Source organism: Morone saxatilis, unplaced genomic scaffold (genome assembly GCF_004916995.1).
Source record: "Morone saxatilis isolate NCDOM2014 unplaced genomic scaffold, NCSU_SB_2.0 Contig21, whole genome shotgun sequence".
Classification (NCBI taxonomy): Eukaryota; Metazoa; Chordata; class Actinopteri; family Moronidae; genus Morone; species Morone saxatilis.
In genome coordinates this window covers 4,300,253-4,316,527 of record NW_023339774.1, presented here as the reverse complement: position 1 = coordinate 4,316,527, position 16,275 = coordinate 4,300,253, and the positions used below count along the sequence as shown (strand labels likewise).

The following is a 16,275-nucleotide window of genomic DNA, read 5'->3' as shown; positions in this document are numbered from 1 at the left end:
AATGCACTGCAAAAAAGGTGGTAGGTCTTTCATATATTTTAACATGTAAATCAGTCTGTCGCACTTTGCTTTAGGGTCAGATGTTTAATTCAAACATTAACAACCTGACCCACTTGCTCTGCGCCTCATGCAGTTTCATTTGTGAGTTAGTCTTTAGAGAAAGACATGTCAGTCAGGATCTGCCTCTTTCTGTGAGGAGGCAGAATAAACCACATTTCTCCTTAGATAAGAAAATACTTAGAAATACGCTCCGCACCGAAATCCTCTCACTTTACCGGAAACATTGGATTATTTATCTTGGGAATAATCATTTTAACCCCAGTGGTCAGCGCATTAATAGATGTGGACTTTTCTTGCAGTGTGTGACGTGTGGGGGCCGAGCAGAGGGCTGCTCTGATTTAAGTTGCAGTCATCTGAATGGATGTTATCACTCTCCGAGAGACTGCCGGTGTGAGGACCACGCTGCGCCTGGAAAAGGCGCTTTGGGAACTACAGGAACTTCATTTAACGTGGATTTACGCAGCGGAGACGCATGGCACAGCCCGGCTGGAGCGACAGGATGATTCCTTTACCGACTTTGTTTGACTTTTGAGGGAGAAGGAAGCAGAGAGCGAGGAAGACGGATACTTATGGTTTGGTGTCAGGGTGCCACAGCCGGCCGTGTGTCTCCTCTCCAAACGGTGCGCCCTCCGTGGCCGTACTTTCCTCTGTGGGACTTCCAAGCGGCCGGGACGCGACATGGGTTGCCGAAGCGCGCTGGGATGCTGCCTGCTCGCGGCGCTGTCCTGCTGCCTCCTCCCCGGCTGCGGAGGTAACATAACGGTGGCGGTGATGCTCCCGGACAACCACCACAAGTACCCGTGGGCTCTACCGCGCGTCTTCCCGGCCATCCTCATGGCGCACGAGGACCTGCACGTAAAACACGGGCTGCTGCTCGACCGTCACATCAACATCCTCAACTACAGCACCGAGGACCCGGCCGTAGGATCGTGCGCCGAAAGCCGGGCGCAGGTGGTGGCCGTGGACGCCAAGCTTTACATCCGCCCGGACGCCTTCTTCGGACCCGGGTGCGTGTACCCGCTTGCCTCCGTGGGGCGTTTTGCGTCCCACTGGAAACTCCCGCTGATCACCGCCGGAGGACCCGCGTACGGCTTCGACAAGCGCGAAGAATACCGGACCATCGTGCGCAGCGGGCCGTCCACCACCAAGCTGGGGGACTTCGCCAACGTCCTGCACACGCACTTCAACTGGACGTCCCGGGCCGTGGTGATCTTCCACGACCTGCGCCACGACGACCGGCCGCACTACTTTCTGTCAGAGGGGATCTATCTGAACCTCAAGGAGGACATGAACATCACGGTGGAGGCCCAGCCGTATGACGACTACAAGTACTACAAGGATCTTATTACTTTCATGAAGGAGCGAGGGAGAAGTAAGTTCATGCTGATGGGAAAAGTGTGATTAAAAGTTTGAAGTCTTGGGAATTGGCACATGAAACACTCCACAAATGCGCACATTCAGGCCTCCGGTGTCCAAACAGAAACACAACCAGACCACATCACCTCCAAAAACAACTTTTAGCGTTTTTAGTGATGAAAATGTAAAAAAAACAAAAACTGTTGTACTTTGTCTTTGAAGTGAGGGACATTATCTCGAAATAGAGCAGATCAGCAGCTGGCCAATATAAAGATAATGTCAGTGGATGGAGGAGGAAATTCCCTCTGACTGGATGATCTGCATGGGAAACAGTTGAGTAAGATTATCTCGCCAGTAGCCTGCAGGCAGGTTTATATCATTTCTTTGAAGAAAAAGATCTTGAATGTCCTCAGGACACACACACACACGCATGTCTGTTTAATTTGGAGCATTGATTTGAGGTATTTTACAAAATTCTGCAATGGGAGATTCCGCTTTTATGTAATGAGGTCACAGTGAAGCTTTCTCCCAGCAGATACAGACAGAGGTGGACTGGAATAGGTGTAAGGGAAAGCCTGTTTATTCCGGAGTTATTACAGAGGAATGTTTAGGCTGTGGGCAGTCTGCTGCTGCTGGTTTATTGCCTGCAGAGGACCACCACCTGCGTTTTTGAAATAGAGAGAGAGAAAGAGAGAGACAGAGGTTAAGATCAAATGCCCTCTCAGCCCCAAACATGCCTTGTATGCGCGGTTCTCTTCATGCATTACTGCTGCTGCTGTTCATTCACCTGCAGTGACAATCCCAGAAGGAGTTGGGTCAGTGCAAACTCATGCTGTGAACTTTATTCAGATCCACCCAAGTTTAATTTTTAAACGTTAGTGGAGATGCCAGCGTTTCCTAAGTTACCAAACAGGCCAGGCTGGGTTTTGGGGAAATGTGAGTTAAATGAGAACAGAATATTTCTTTTTGATGGAAGCCATAACAACATGGAGTCTTGGGTCTGAATATTTCATTCAGTGGAAGCAGCATCATATAGCTTCCATGAATAGCTGGAACAAGATAATACAGAATATATAGATGCTGTCAGTGGTGTGGAATAAGAATTCCCAGCCTTAAGGAGGGAAACAAATTTATTTTGAAATTTTTTATCAAATTGCCAAACAGTCATTTGCTTTTTAAATGAAAATAACAGCTGTTTTTTTTTTTTTTTTGATAAAGCGTAAATCACACAGCAGAATGGCTGTTAAATCACTCGTCACTGTTCTCGCCCTAAGTTTAATTAACTGGAAACATTGTGAGGCTGACTTAATGATTACTGCTGTTGTGAAAAGTTAATTGTGTGACTGAGAGTCTGGACTGTGGCACGTGCATGAGTGCAGCTGCACTTTTTTGAGGAGAGATCAACTAAGAATACTGAAGCGGATGAAGTGCATCTTTTGTAAAAGCTGCAGAAGCATGAAGCGTGCAAAATGACACATTCCTGTGCCCTCTTTCTAATGGTACTCAATGGCTTATATTAATGTTAAATAATTCAGTAATTCATTTACCAATGCTTTATTGTAGGAACAACTTTTGGGTTTCCAGGTTGTGAGAAAACCCATTGACTCATCCTTTTTATTTGGTAATATTGCAGTTTTCCCATGTCTATGTGTTAAAGGTCCAGTAAGCAACATTTATTTTGTTTTTGTTTTTTTAGTGTAAAGATGCCGCATAGAAGAAGTGTCGGATGGATAAATTATTTTTTGTCAAGAGTTAATTCCAGACTATAACTCCCCTAAAATCATGAATAGTCATTGTCAGGGTTGAGCAAGTACTCGGCTGAAATGATTATCCGGTACAGCTAATGTACTTTTTACAAGCACGAGTAATAATCAGAGGAAAGTGTGTCAATATCCGTCCTCGTAAATATATCAGCTTAAAAAAACGTGTTCTGTAAATAGCGCTCTTACTTTTGTGATCACAAATTAGTAAAAGTAGTCCCCACACACTTCTGATTTAAGCCCCACCCACACCCAGTTTAAGCCCCGCCCATTCAGAGTACATCTAATAACAGAGATAATTTAGTTGGTTTGACAGACGCATAAAGATAATGGTGTACTCGCCTATCCCTAGTCATTTTACATATTACGGTCTTTATGCTAGGATAGGCTAATCACACCCCTAAAATTAGCATTAGCAGCAGTCTTGTGCTTGAACCCAACCGAACCTTAACCATAGAAGGCACTGACAAGCAATCGGGGGCGTCGGATCAGAAAACAGTGTCCAATGGCGTGTTTTGCCCTAGTTTGGAGAACATGTTTGCTCCTCTGCCGGTTCAGATATTTCTTTTAAATACTTTAGATAATGTTTGGAAGTCACTGTGTCATTACATTGTGTCAAGGTTGAATTGAAGAATTTCCAGAGTTTATATTCCAACAGCCATATTTATTGTTTTAATTGAATCCACAAAGCTGCCAGTAATGAAGAAAGAAATAAGAGTACAATATTTGTTAAAGTTTGAGCATTCTAACCTTTGCTTGTTTGTTACATATCTGACACACGATTATGTCAGAAATGCATCTGATGCTGATAGTCAGCTATAGTGCATGGGTGTTGCAGAATATTTCTCTCCCTATTCTCCTGGGAACGTTCGGAGGGAATCATTTTTGGAACCAGCTCAGAGCAAGGTCTGCTTCCAACCAGTAAATCTTAGAGTATTATGGTTTCTGGCACTGTGAAACAAACATCTTAATCTGTTGTTACAGTAACGGCATCAACAAATAGTGGAATAAACACACGGTAAAGGTAATTAAAGGGCGGTGAAGCAGCAATGGAGAGAGGTGAAAGGTGCAAGCTGCCAAACATCCCCCCTTTCTCGGATGAATTATGGAGTTGCCGCAGTGAGCTGGAGGTCAGGGAAGCTAATGGTTTTGTCAGGGCTTGTCCTGGCTCGGCATTCAGCTCACTTTTATCCCAGCAGATAACCTCCAGGCTATCGGCTCTGTAACATCACCTTACTGCCGGCTTGGTTGAGCCGAGGTGGGAAAAGAAAACTTTTATTGTGAAGACACACATACCTGGAGCTTTGACAGCTGACCGAGTAATTGCGTGCTGTTGTTGTTGAGAACACCCCGCCCACTACCCCCTCTAATTCCCCGAATTCCTCATTTTCATACCTGGAAAATGCAGATGTGGGAGCCATCCCATATTTGATTCTACATTAGTTCAGCTCATTATCAAATACCCATCTCCAGACCCAGAAGTCCCACTAAATGTCATGGTTTTTGGTAGTTTGATTAATTGCGAATTTGTAAGGGAATTTGCACCATTAAAGTACAATATCAAGGCATGTCCTGCATTATTTGGTACTGCAATTGTGTGGCTCTGTCCTGTAGAGGTTTCAGCATGCTAACATTTGCATTAAAAACGCACAGCTGGGATTGGTCTGGAATACCCTTACTTTTGCATTGTATTTGGTCTTAATTTAATATATTAGACAAATTGGGGACTGGCTTTTCATCTAGCCATGCCTACGTACCTTGAATACCACAACATTGAACAGCAGTCAATCCAATAGTTGTAAAGATATTTCAGTCAAAAACAAAAACTTGCTTAAATAAACTCTTATATTTACATATTTCTTTAATAATGGTAAAAAGTTGACTCCCAGCAACCGCTACCACAGCCTAATTAAATTTGATTTAATTAGAACTAGAACTCAAACTAAACTTTGTGAAATTAGTCAGGACACCGAAAAATGACTCTTTCGATGACCCTAACTAGTTAATCCATCCATGGGTAAACTTGAAGAATATAGCTGTTAAAATTGGTTAAATGAATTGAAGTCGATGCCACAATGCATTGTAGACATAATCTAATGTTATCATCCTGTAGACGGTATGTAACGTTTCAGCAGATCTGGAAACATAACAATCTGCTTCATTATTATATTACCAGCTGCTTTTACCAAAGAAATAGTCCCAATAGAAACTATCCAGAGCAAAGGGACATTGTTTCTGGGAAGACATTTTACTGTTGATATCACAAGTAAAATTCCGTTCCCCTGCCTTACATTGGGGTTGGAGGCAGAAATCACAGAAATGGATATCTAAAAACCTGCACAGATAAAACTAAAACTATCTGTATGGCTTTCTGACCTGTTAAGTAAAGGTTTCAAGCCCCTCTTCCAGCTCTGGTGTATTGTGAAATAAAAGCAGTACTCTGTACACATGTTCCAGCTCCCATCACATTGCCTAGTGACACTCTGGCCTTGATGCTGTTCGGTCCATTAATGGCCCACAAGAGGGAAACTTTCAGCTGTGTGAGTGGAAGAATACATCAGACTGTGTTGCATTTTTTTTCTTTTTTCGAGTGCATATGCCAGCATTTTGTATCTCCCAGCGAGTGATGAAAAGAGTGTCTCTTCACAATTAAGCTAAGGTAGTGCCTCTGTGCAATTACAGAAATCCTGTTTCCTGTGAAAGCGCTCCCAGGATGCAACAATAGTGGAGGGTTAGATGAACTTCATCTTGCTTCCTTGGATTCAGTTTTCTATGTGAAGAAATTCTACAGAGGCTATAAGTCATCTACTTTACAACAGAGTGGTAAAACCCCCAAGACAGATTAGAACAGGAAAAAACAAAGAGCTAGAGGATAATCTTCTCTTGAAAAGATTCAGCTACAAGACAAACATGACGCAGAGTCATGTTAGAAAATCCAGCCTAATCCAATCAAGAAGGCGACAAAAACACGCTGAGTGCAGTAATTGCCTTGCTTTCTGTTTGTGTACTTGCATGTGATTATCTGTGGAGCCATCAACAGTGAAATGTCCCAATTTACAAACCAAACTGTAATTAAAAATCTAAATTGCTTAAATTATGAAAACGAATGTTTACAAATGTGCAGGAGTAATATGACTTGTTCCATTGGTGCATCGGAGTAATACAGGCCTTCACATGACCTACAAACAACCCAAATGTTTACCAGTCTTCATTACTTGTCTTCAAAGGCTGCTAAAGGCTAAAGTGAGACGGTTTCCAATAGAAATTATCTCATTTTCAAAGCTTTAAAGAAATCAAGTGTCAGTGAGATTCTAGTTCAGACATCTTTTTTTTGTCTTACTACTACTACTAAGTTACTCAAACAAGAGCAAACTGCAATGCAAACTAATAATAATGCACACTGATACAGCACTGCTTCCCCCAGCAACTTCATTATCTTCTGTTTTTATTGTTCTACAGATGTGCTGAATCTATGATCATTTTGGAGAATGTAGTTTGTGCTGCTGTTGAATTGTGTTGTGTTTTAGTGAGAGGGGTTTCTAAACTTCTGTCTATCCATGTCTGTTACTTGATGTTTCCTGTGAATCCCTTGTGCGTGGAGGCAATTTGAGTCTTGTGCAACGAAGGCAAACTCTTCCAGATACAATGAAAAGTACTATCAGAAGCCAGCCTTACCTTTGGTGACAAATACACTGTTTCCTGTGAGTACTTCACAATAAAAGCCACTTTTGTTTTGTAAGGTGAATGCTTTTATGTGAAGGAACAATAGGAGGGTGAACAGTAAACAGTCAGGTTGATATCAGTGAGATAAAATGACACTAAAAAGAACATTGTGAATCCCTTGTACATAGGTAGGTAACCAGAATCCCGCATGGTAATGGCGGACTCCGCCACTAACAATGAAAACTACTTCAGAGGTACAGTACATTGAATGGCTACCGCTGAAAACACCCCCAACCATAAATAGTATTAAAAATGGGGGGTTTGATACAACTACAAGATTATAACATTAACAGAGACCCAACAGCCAATAAGAAACAAGCGTCTCTATGATGTTGGTAAAAGTTTGATATTTTATCCAAAAAACATCTCTCTTATGGTCTGCTGTTTAGCTCTCAGGACATTTGATGGAGATGAAGTCAGATTAATTGTTTTATCACATTTTCTGTGTTTTCCTTGGCACGTGTCCTTCAGTTTAGGCTTGAGTGTCATTATCTTGAAATAGGGCAGACTGCATTGTTATCGAGGAGAAAGCACGCAGAGAGCTCTTACATGCGTCCTCTATATTTGCATTATTATATATATATATTTGATTTTAATAACAGAAAATACACATGCAGGTTACAGTGTATGCCAGTTTTTAGAAGTGCAGTAGTTCACGAGATTATAGCAAATAAGATAACTTGCAATGTTGAGAAATCCTTTTTATAAAATCCTGGGTTTAGATCAAAAAACACATCACTAGTTTTTTGGCGCAACCATGGAAATCTGTCAACAAGTTTTTGAGCTATCTTGCTAAATCAGACCAAAAAAAAAAAAAGAGTACTGAAAACATTACCTCCTTAGTGGGGGTAAAAATGAGACTTGATTTTGTAAAATTCTATAAACAAATTTGTCTTATGAAAATACAAATTTAGGACTTAATAACTAGAAAGACATTTTCTGCAGTCTAGAGATTAGAGCAGGAACAGGGCTGATTACAATCCTGGAGTCGGAACAACTTGTACCAAACAATTGAACGTGCTTTTGTGTAAAGTAAAGCAGGTCCATATTCTGTATGACTGCTACAACACAGAAGGACATTTTCCACCTCCTGTGTAGCACATTTATCTTGGGAGCGGTCCAGGAGACAGCAGGACTACTTGGCATGGTAAACCATGTTGGAGTAGATGAGAGTTGGGGTCTAAGCAGCAGCCGACTTGGGTCTAACACATGAGGAAATGTCTGCTAACCGGGAGGACTGGCTCGCAGCTGGCAGCAGCCACTCTGACATACGCAGCGAATGGAAATAATGCTACGTTTTTTATTCATGACTCAACGGCAAGAGGGTGTAGGTGGCAGTGTGAAGGTAGTGGGTGGAGACACTGTCAGAGCCTTTAACAGAGGTCTTAAGTTTGATTTCTGCAACGGCAAACAATCGAGTGTTGAATGCTGTTGTGTCTTTTAGTAAGACAGTGTCTACCTGCTCGCTGATAGGTTAGAGCTGACACTTCTAACTTTCTATTATTATTATTATTATTATTATTGAAACTCAATACCTTTTTTGGTGCGGACCGAAATGTATCCAAAAATGTCTACCAAAAATAGGGTCTAAAATATTAGATTTGGCTTTATGTATTTGCGTTTATGAGTAGTGACATACTACACAGAACAATTACACTGAAATACATAAGGAAGTTCAATCACAATAAATGTGCAGGTCTGAATGTATTACAGCACCTTGCACACAACATAACATGATTTTGTTGTATCCTCAATATCTCCCCCAAAGTTCCAGCCAGCTCACTGTGGATCCAAACATCAACAAAGAGCTAGCTGAAAGGAAATTTGGAGATTTGAGCGAGCAACAATTAAATCAAGGGGGTGTATCTACTATAAAACCCTGCCCACTAGCTACAGGCTCCTCCTACCCTCCAACCTCAGACCAGTAGGTTTCCACCTCCTGCTCAGTTGTTATATCTGTCTCGTCTGTGCCTGTCGCAGATGGTGATTCGGCTCTTCATGTATGCACGGCCTTACATCTGGCATTTATTCGCGTATGCATACAGCTTGTTTTGATTGTAAATAATCAAATATGGGTCACTGTTGAAACTAGAAATAAACACGTGGCCAAAACAAAATCAGATGTACATTTCAGAACAGTGTGTTAGGTCCTACGGTGTAAATCAAGCCTTTGACTTTGCATGGAGAGTTAGTGAAATGTATCCAACACTAAGTTATCAAGCCTTTTTTTTATCTAATACTGAGACCTAAAAGTCTTGTTTATTTAAAATAAGTGAGAAACTGTTTCCAATATAAATCAACTTGTTTCAGTGATTATCTTTGGTGTCAGAAAAGCAGATAAAATCATGATCATCTTAATGATTATAAAGAAAAATCCCCCTTGAATCAAGAGACTTTTGACCATGTTTAAATAATATTTTAAGTGATTAAGACAAACCTCTTGCCTTTTATTCTTATTCCCTCTGCAGTTGTGTACATCTGTGGCCCCGTGGAGACTTTCCTGAACATCATGAAGCTGTTTCAAAGCGAGATCCAGGACCCAGAAAACTATGCCATTTTCTATTTGGACGTGTTTGCCGAGAGCTTGGCCGATCGCAAACCTTGGCAGAACTCAGACTCGGACTGGGCCAATCCCATCCAGGTCTTTAAGGTAAAACACACACTGCATACACACGCATCCACACACACAGGCACAGATGTACAGCAACAGCCCTGCATCTGTTTGGATCGCTTGATAATTTTTTGATTGTGTTCAGATTCTTTGTAGATTTATTGTGAATGTGGATTGTCACAGTCTCGCCCGCTTTGTAATTGGAGGCAGGGAATAATCCAAGACCAAAAACCACCATTTGGCATGAGAAAAGGATGTCTCTGACAACGGATACTTAATTTGATGTTTCTGTTGGTGTTCTCTCTAAATCCCATAATCTCTATGAGACTCCACTTACCGAGTTACACAGAACAAAGTCTGACAGTTGCTTCAAATTCTTTCAATTGTTTCCGATCACTTGTTCCACAAAGTTTCTTAAAACAAATCAGAATCAGGGGAAGCTTTTATGGTAATGTCAGACGTGTGTGATGATCTTCTAGCTGATGATCTTTTGGCTATGTCATTTTTGCCAATGGGTGGGCAGACTGAGTCTCCCAGAGGACAAGAACCCTGCAACCCTTTCGGCCACTTTAAGGAGTGAAATTCTTGCGTGACGGTAATGAATGAGGGGATGTGTTTGCACAGGAAGCCATTTAGCTCCACAAATTAGTGCACTGAGACCTAAGAAAGTGGGCACAGATGTGTCGCTCGTCTAATTTATCTCCCTAAATGTCACACTGGCTTCTCTTTATTCTCTTTAATTCAGTGTTCGCAAAGTTTTTAAGGAGAGAGGCTTTCTGAATAGAAATCCAGCATTATCTTTCTTTGAGTATTTCTGTGGTAATGGGAATAACACATGTTGCCTAAAAGGGTTAAAATACAGGTAATTTCAGTAATTAATGGAAATGAATGTCCTCCTTTGCATTTCATTTGTAGGACCTGAAGGTGACTGTACATTTGAAATATCCTCTTAATCTTAATATGCCTGAAATGTTTATTACCTAACAGAATATTAATAATAATCAAATATTTTATTTGATTTTATTAAGTTTTTTACTAATTTTATTTGCAAATCAAGTATTTTTTTATCACATTCATTATAAAATCTTAAATAAATAAATCTCATAATAACAGCTCTAGCATCGAACGCTCTCAGTATCTGTTTATCTGAACTGCTCTTAACCTTGGCTCTAGAACAACATTTTGGCTCCCATTTTGCTGATCACGCAAGGCGTTAATTTGTCTGCAAGCCATAACATGGCTCATTATGGCAATATGCTTCCTTCAGAGCAATAATTGCTTGTGGAAGTGTGTGGTGGGGTTCCAGTGACGGTTGTAACATGATAAACGATTTACTGCTCTTCCAGTGAAGAGCAAAGCTTGAGGACTTCATAGAAATCTTGAAAACCTGTTTGTGTGATAGCAGCAAGTTAAGCAACAGAATCAAAGGTCACTTGAGGCAATTATTTGGACTGGGATGTCTGGCTCAAAATGCTATTTCTCTATCCAATGCTGCATCTCTGTCACTTCTCATGTGGTGTTACAGTAATTCGACATTTATTTCCCAAATCAAATATCATGAAAGTAATAACATGGGTTGCTAGTCACTCTATCAGCCTAAAATATAAATATTTATGAAGCATTGCTTTTTAAAACTGGAAATAAATCTTTATTATTGACGATCATTTAGTTCATTTGGTGGTCATTAAAATAATAAAGTGTAGTGCTCAAGTTTTTCAAATTGGTTCAAATTTGTTGTAAGAACACATTGATATTGGATGTGAAAACCATTAACTGTGTTTGCCAGTAGAGTTGTTTAATACAAATCTGCTTACTGTAAGAATTTTGTACATAGCTACCTGATGGAATAATGCCTCATATTGTCTAAAGATAGCAAAATAAATAAATAAAAATATATATAGTACCAGTTATAGGGATAAAGGGGAACACTTTCTGAGGCCAACAATAACCATGTTCAACCAAAATACTCGCCTTTACTAAACAGCTTTTCTTCAGTCAAATATTGGCTGTTTCATAGTGAAAACCTCCTCTCCTGAAAATGCTCCTTTTTTCTGCTGTACAACGTACATAACCTCAGAAATAGCTACTAGCTAATGTTGGAGTGGACTTTCTTGGCAGGACCTGCACATAAATCATGATGCCAGAAAAGAAAGGAGAATACAGCTGGCAAGGGGTTTATACCCAAATAATGATGTAATTACCAACTTTCTCAGTCAGCTCAGAAAGCTGCTCAAAGTTTAATAATAGCCAGGAGCTAACGTTACCGCTAATGCTACTTAGCCAACAGGTAGCTAGCGTCAGCGGGCAGTTAGCTACTTGATGAGTTAGCAGTTTGTGACCCTCAATCATAAACAACAAAATGTCACAGACAATAGAGTATAATCTGGGATTTGCTATGCTAAAATACAAAATGAGCACAGGTGCAAGGAAGTCTTAGATTTAGTATTCCAACTACATTAGCATAACTTTAAAATACTTTTTAAAATTAAGGATGAAAACGAGACCAAATAACATACTAGATTTCATGTTCATATTACAGTTAAAACATAACTCACAAAAATGTGTTTTCATGAGGTTTTGGAGTTCAGACAGACTCTCTGGATGTTTTAAGGATCAATCCAGAGTCACCATATCTCATGCTGTAGTTTTTGAATGTTTTCTCTCTCTGTGTCTCCTCCAGTCTGTTTTCGTCATAACATACCGGCCTCCTGATAATCCAGAGTACAAAGACTTCCAGAGGAAACTCCATGCCAAAGCGCAGAGGGATTTCGGCGTGCATTTGGAACCATCACTGGTCAGTTATAGTCGATGAAAACCTTATGCGTTCTCAACAACATCACAACCTCTTTAATCTTTTATAAGATATTCTGTGCAGAAAAATCCCCACTGTGCTGAGTAATTGTCAGCAGTTAATGATGAATGATGTTGACAATGATGGTAGCAATTAATACCTTTTCTTTTATTACTGCTTTCATCTCAGCTATTAAGCATGGGAGTTTCACAAAGTACATTAGACTTTTAAAGAAATAATTTAGTTTGTTTGTTGGTTTTTGGCACTTTCGGACAAAATCAATGTTGACTGCAGGATAGGAAGTTCCTCCCTTAAAAATTTTATATATCTTTTTTAATGTATCATTGATCATAAATGTGTGTTTTGCGACAATTCCCATTGTTGCTGGTTGTTCAAAATTAGGTCTTTCTTGTAGATGGACTACATCGCCGGCAGCTTCTATGATGGTTTCGTGCTGTACGCAATGGCCTTGCAGGAGACGCTGGCGGATGGTGGAGCCCAGAATGACGGCATTAATATCACGATGAGGACGCAGAACCGCCGATTCTGGGGTGAGCAAATGTTGATTACGTGTTTTAAGTTGTAATAAATGCTTCATACGTTGGAGTAGGTTTTAAATGTTTGACTGTGGCAGTCCGTTATACGTTGATGTGTGAGCCTCACTGATTTCTAAAATGCAGCATGGACAGTATTGGACAGAATGTATTTTCATTTCACAGCAAAGCCATGGCTGCCTCTCACATAATAGGGAACAGTGCTCTCCAGTAAACATGCAGTGAGGCCAAGTGACCGGCCCAGCTGACTGATACTGGAAAGTACCATTGACCCCCCCCAAATGCGATTCAAATATACCCTTTCAACACAATAATTATAGTCATTGAACAGTTATCACACAACATCCCGTTAATAGTCCATTTGATGCTTGATGTGGGTGCTCACACACTTCCTTGTTTACTTTGCTGGCTGCCACATCTGCTCTCACATCACCCTGGAAGAATAGAACAATGGGATTCTGTTGCTTCAGCTTAAAAGACTTGATGAGAGTTATTTTGCTCAGCATGATGGGAAAGAAGAACAAGGGAAATAAGGGCCATGTTGAAAATGATAATGGAAACTTTCACTTTATTATTGTAGATGTTTTACAGATTTAACAATATCCAATAGTGGCTCAGCAATTAAATTTTTTTGACTACTTCGCTACTGGGGTTTGCACAGAACAATGTCAAACAATGTTTCTTGAAGGACAGCTTGGAAATTCCAGCAGGTATTCTTGTTATGACTCTTAAAAAGTAAAAAATAAAATAATAAGCACTGCACTGATTGGGAGGGGAAAAGAAACCAAATATATGACTGAAATACTTAAAAAGACAGAAAAACAGTTGAATATTCCCAATTTGAAAGAGAGAAGGCGTAATGGGCATTTTAATGTGGATATCTGTGTTTTCAGGAGTGACAGGACTAGTTACCACAGACCAGAAAAATGCCAGGGATATAGACCTGAACCTGTGGGCGATGACCAACCAGGAGACAGGAGAGTACGGGGTAAGTCGTGCTTTAATTCGCTTCGTGTTCAGTGTGTTTGTGATCTTCGACAAGGGGGTACTATTCAAAGCTTAAAGCTCCAGTGCGATGGAAAGAGATGGTCATTTTCTATTGTGATATGAAATGTTTTGGCATGAAACAGGAGGATTTAATGTCAGGAGGGAGTTGATTTAAAAGAACAGAACTCAAAGGCTGCAAAATAAACACTGATGTTAGCTTTTACTGGTGGTAATGATCATTTCCTTCCTCTATCAGCCATCAGCCATAGTGATTTCCTTCAGCAGAGGCAATGTCGTTCTTTAACTAAGGTGAAGAGCAGAAAAATTGGCAGAATGGACCTATCATTTCGGACATTACGCAGGAAAATGATGGGATGTTAATAGAAAAGAATGTCTTTCATGTGTTATCTAACATACCTGTACTTGGACTATAATGATAGAAAGTGGAAGAAAGCAACAAGAGGCAGACAGACTGTCAGGGAGAGCCGTGGCGGTTTATAAGCAGATTTGGCATTAATACCTTTTTGTTGTACATGGACAGGGCTGATAAGCAAATGAGGAGAGGCTCAGCAGGCCTCACTATCATGTTATTTTTATTCTTTTTTCAGTTCTAATGCTCTTACGGTCTTACAGTCAGGGTCATTTGTTGTACGTCTCCCCATCTCCCCATCTCCCCATCTCTCCCCTAATTTCTTGTCGTCTCTCTACTGTTGGCTATATCTAATTAAGACATAAAAAAACCCCACACAAACTTTTTTTAATTTAAGAAACAAGCTCAGAGTTCCCAAATTTGAAATGCTATATAAGTAGAAGCAGTCATATTAGAACTTTGCCAAAATAACTAAAAGTGGCAGCGCTGACTGAAAACAATGGAGAGCTAATTCTCTTCATGTGTCTCTAATTACTTTAATGCTTTTCAGCATCATGTGTGCAGTTTATAACCTCAGTGTTTGCTTGTGTTTGGCCGTTGATGCAATGAAAGCAAATAGATATTACTATCTAGGAGATATTCTGGGGTTGTGACTTCTCTAATGATAAGATGCATAAAACCTCAAATTTCCCTCCCAGTCCGATGAAAATATTTGTGTATGTCGCGCTCTGCAAACACTGCTGTGAACTACTCCAGTGTGTTTTTTTCTCTGAGGGTAGAAGAAGTGGGTTAGCTAGACTCGACTTCAGTTAGAATTTCATAGCGGTCCTCAGAGGCTGTCAGCAGGACTTCCTGGTCTCATTTATCCTCGGCTTTTAATTGGCCAATTCATATGGCCGATTGACCCGAGTAGCCAGCTGCCTGGTCGAAAACATCACAGGTCGGTTTCAGCTTTCAGAGTCTCAGGCTGCTGGATATAATAAAGAACTTTATTTTCAAAATAAAATATCTATCCATCAAAGTGACTCGGGCTGATTCATTTTGATGGATTACTAATTATTTACATTTGATGTATTGTTTGTCATCTTCACATTTCTTTCCATATTAAACTCTTCTTTATAAACATTCTGCTCTTTTTCCTCTCTTTTCTGTTTTTCTTTCTACCCTGTTGGTATACACAATTATGGAGAAAAAATCACGCTCATGTTTAAGATATATATCTCATGTTGCTGTTCAGTTGATATTGCTATGGATGTAATAAACTACTGAAGTGTTGTCCCACTATGGATGTGAAGCTTTTTGTAAGTTTGTTTGTAAATTGTAAATAAGTTAAAGTGTTTCTATTCATCTGTACACATAGTAATATGATCTTACTGTGAACTCATTTTTGTGAGGACAAGAGTTAATCTATCAAAATAGGGAAGTGTGCTCTATCATATCTATCATATTACCAAAAGTATGGGGACACCCCTGCCCACATACTTACTGTGGTTCTGTTTTTCAGGGTTTGGGCGAGGCCCAAGTGAAATCGTTGTAACCCTCCTATTTAGGTAGGGCTGTCCCTGACTAAAGAATTTGGCGTTGTTTTTGTTTTTCTGCGACTATCTGACTAATGAAAAGTGCGTCGACTAAGACTCTTTTCAGTGACTAATGGTTAAGTCAACGATTAGGAGGCAGCCCTAGATTTAACACTGCACTGCTATAACACTGTCAATTCACAATGTGAAAAACATGGATTAAAATAAATGTAACAGGACCAGAGATATCGTCTTTTTTAGTCCATGCACACCTTGTCAAAACATTAACTAACTGCATTACCCATAATGCAACTTGACCTGTTCAATTGGAGATTTAGGTTATGCTAGTAGTGGCTAATGTAGCCTTGATGTAGCCTTAGTCGGAGATGAGGAGTGGGCTGCAAAAGTATAAGCTTACTTCTTTCTAATTCCCAGCCCCAACCGACACTGACTCCAGTGACATCACTTGAGGCAATTTATTCCTATTATTAGATCCCTCTGGAGCCAGCCTTTTTCACATATACAGTAGCATTCCCCAATACCTGT

The 16,275-nt window shown here is 40.2% G+C and overlaps 1 protein-coding gene across 1 annotated transcript in view; it reads left to right on the top strand.

Moving 5' to 3' along the window:
* Positions 1-591: 591 nt before the first annotated feature.
* LOC118332987 (atrial natriuretic peptide receptor 2) overlaps positions 592-16,275 on the top strand; it is a 54,058-nt gene continuing 38,374 nt past the window's right edge. Inside the window, exons 1-5 of the mRNA XM_035668458.1 lie at positions 592-1,432; positions 9,368-9,549; positions 12,191-12,304; positions 12,717-12,852; positions 13,749-13,843. Coding sequence (XP_035524351.1) covers positions 739-1,432; positions 9,368-9,549; positions 12,191-12,304; positions 12,717-12,852; positions 13,749-13,843 — 1,221 coding nt within the window. The 5' untranslated portion in view covers positions 592-738. The remainder of the gene's footprint in view (positions 1,433-9,367; positions 9,550-12,190; positions 12,305-12,716; positions 12,853-13,748; positions 13,844-16,275) is intronic.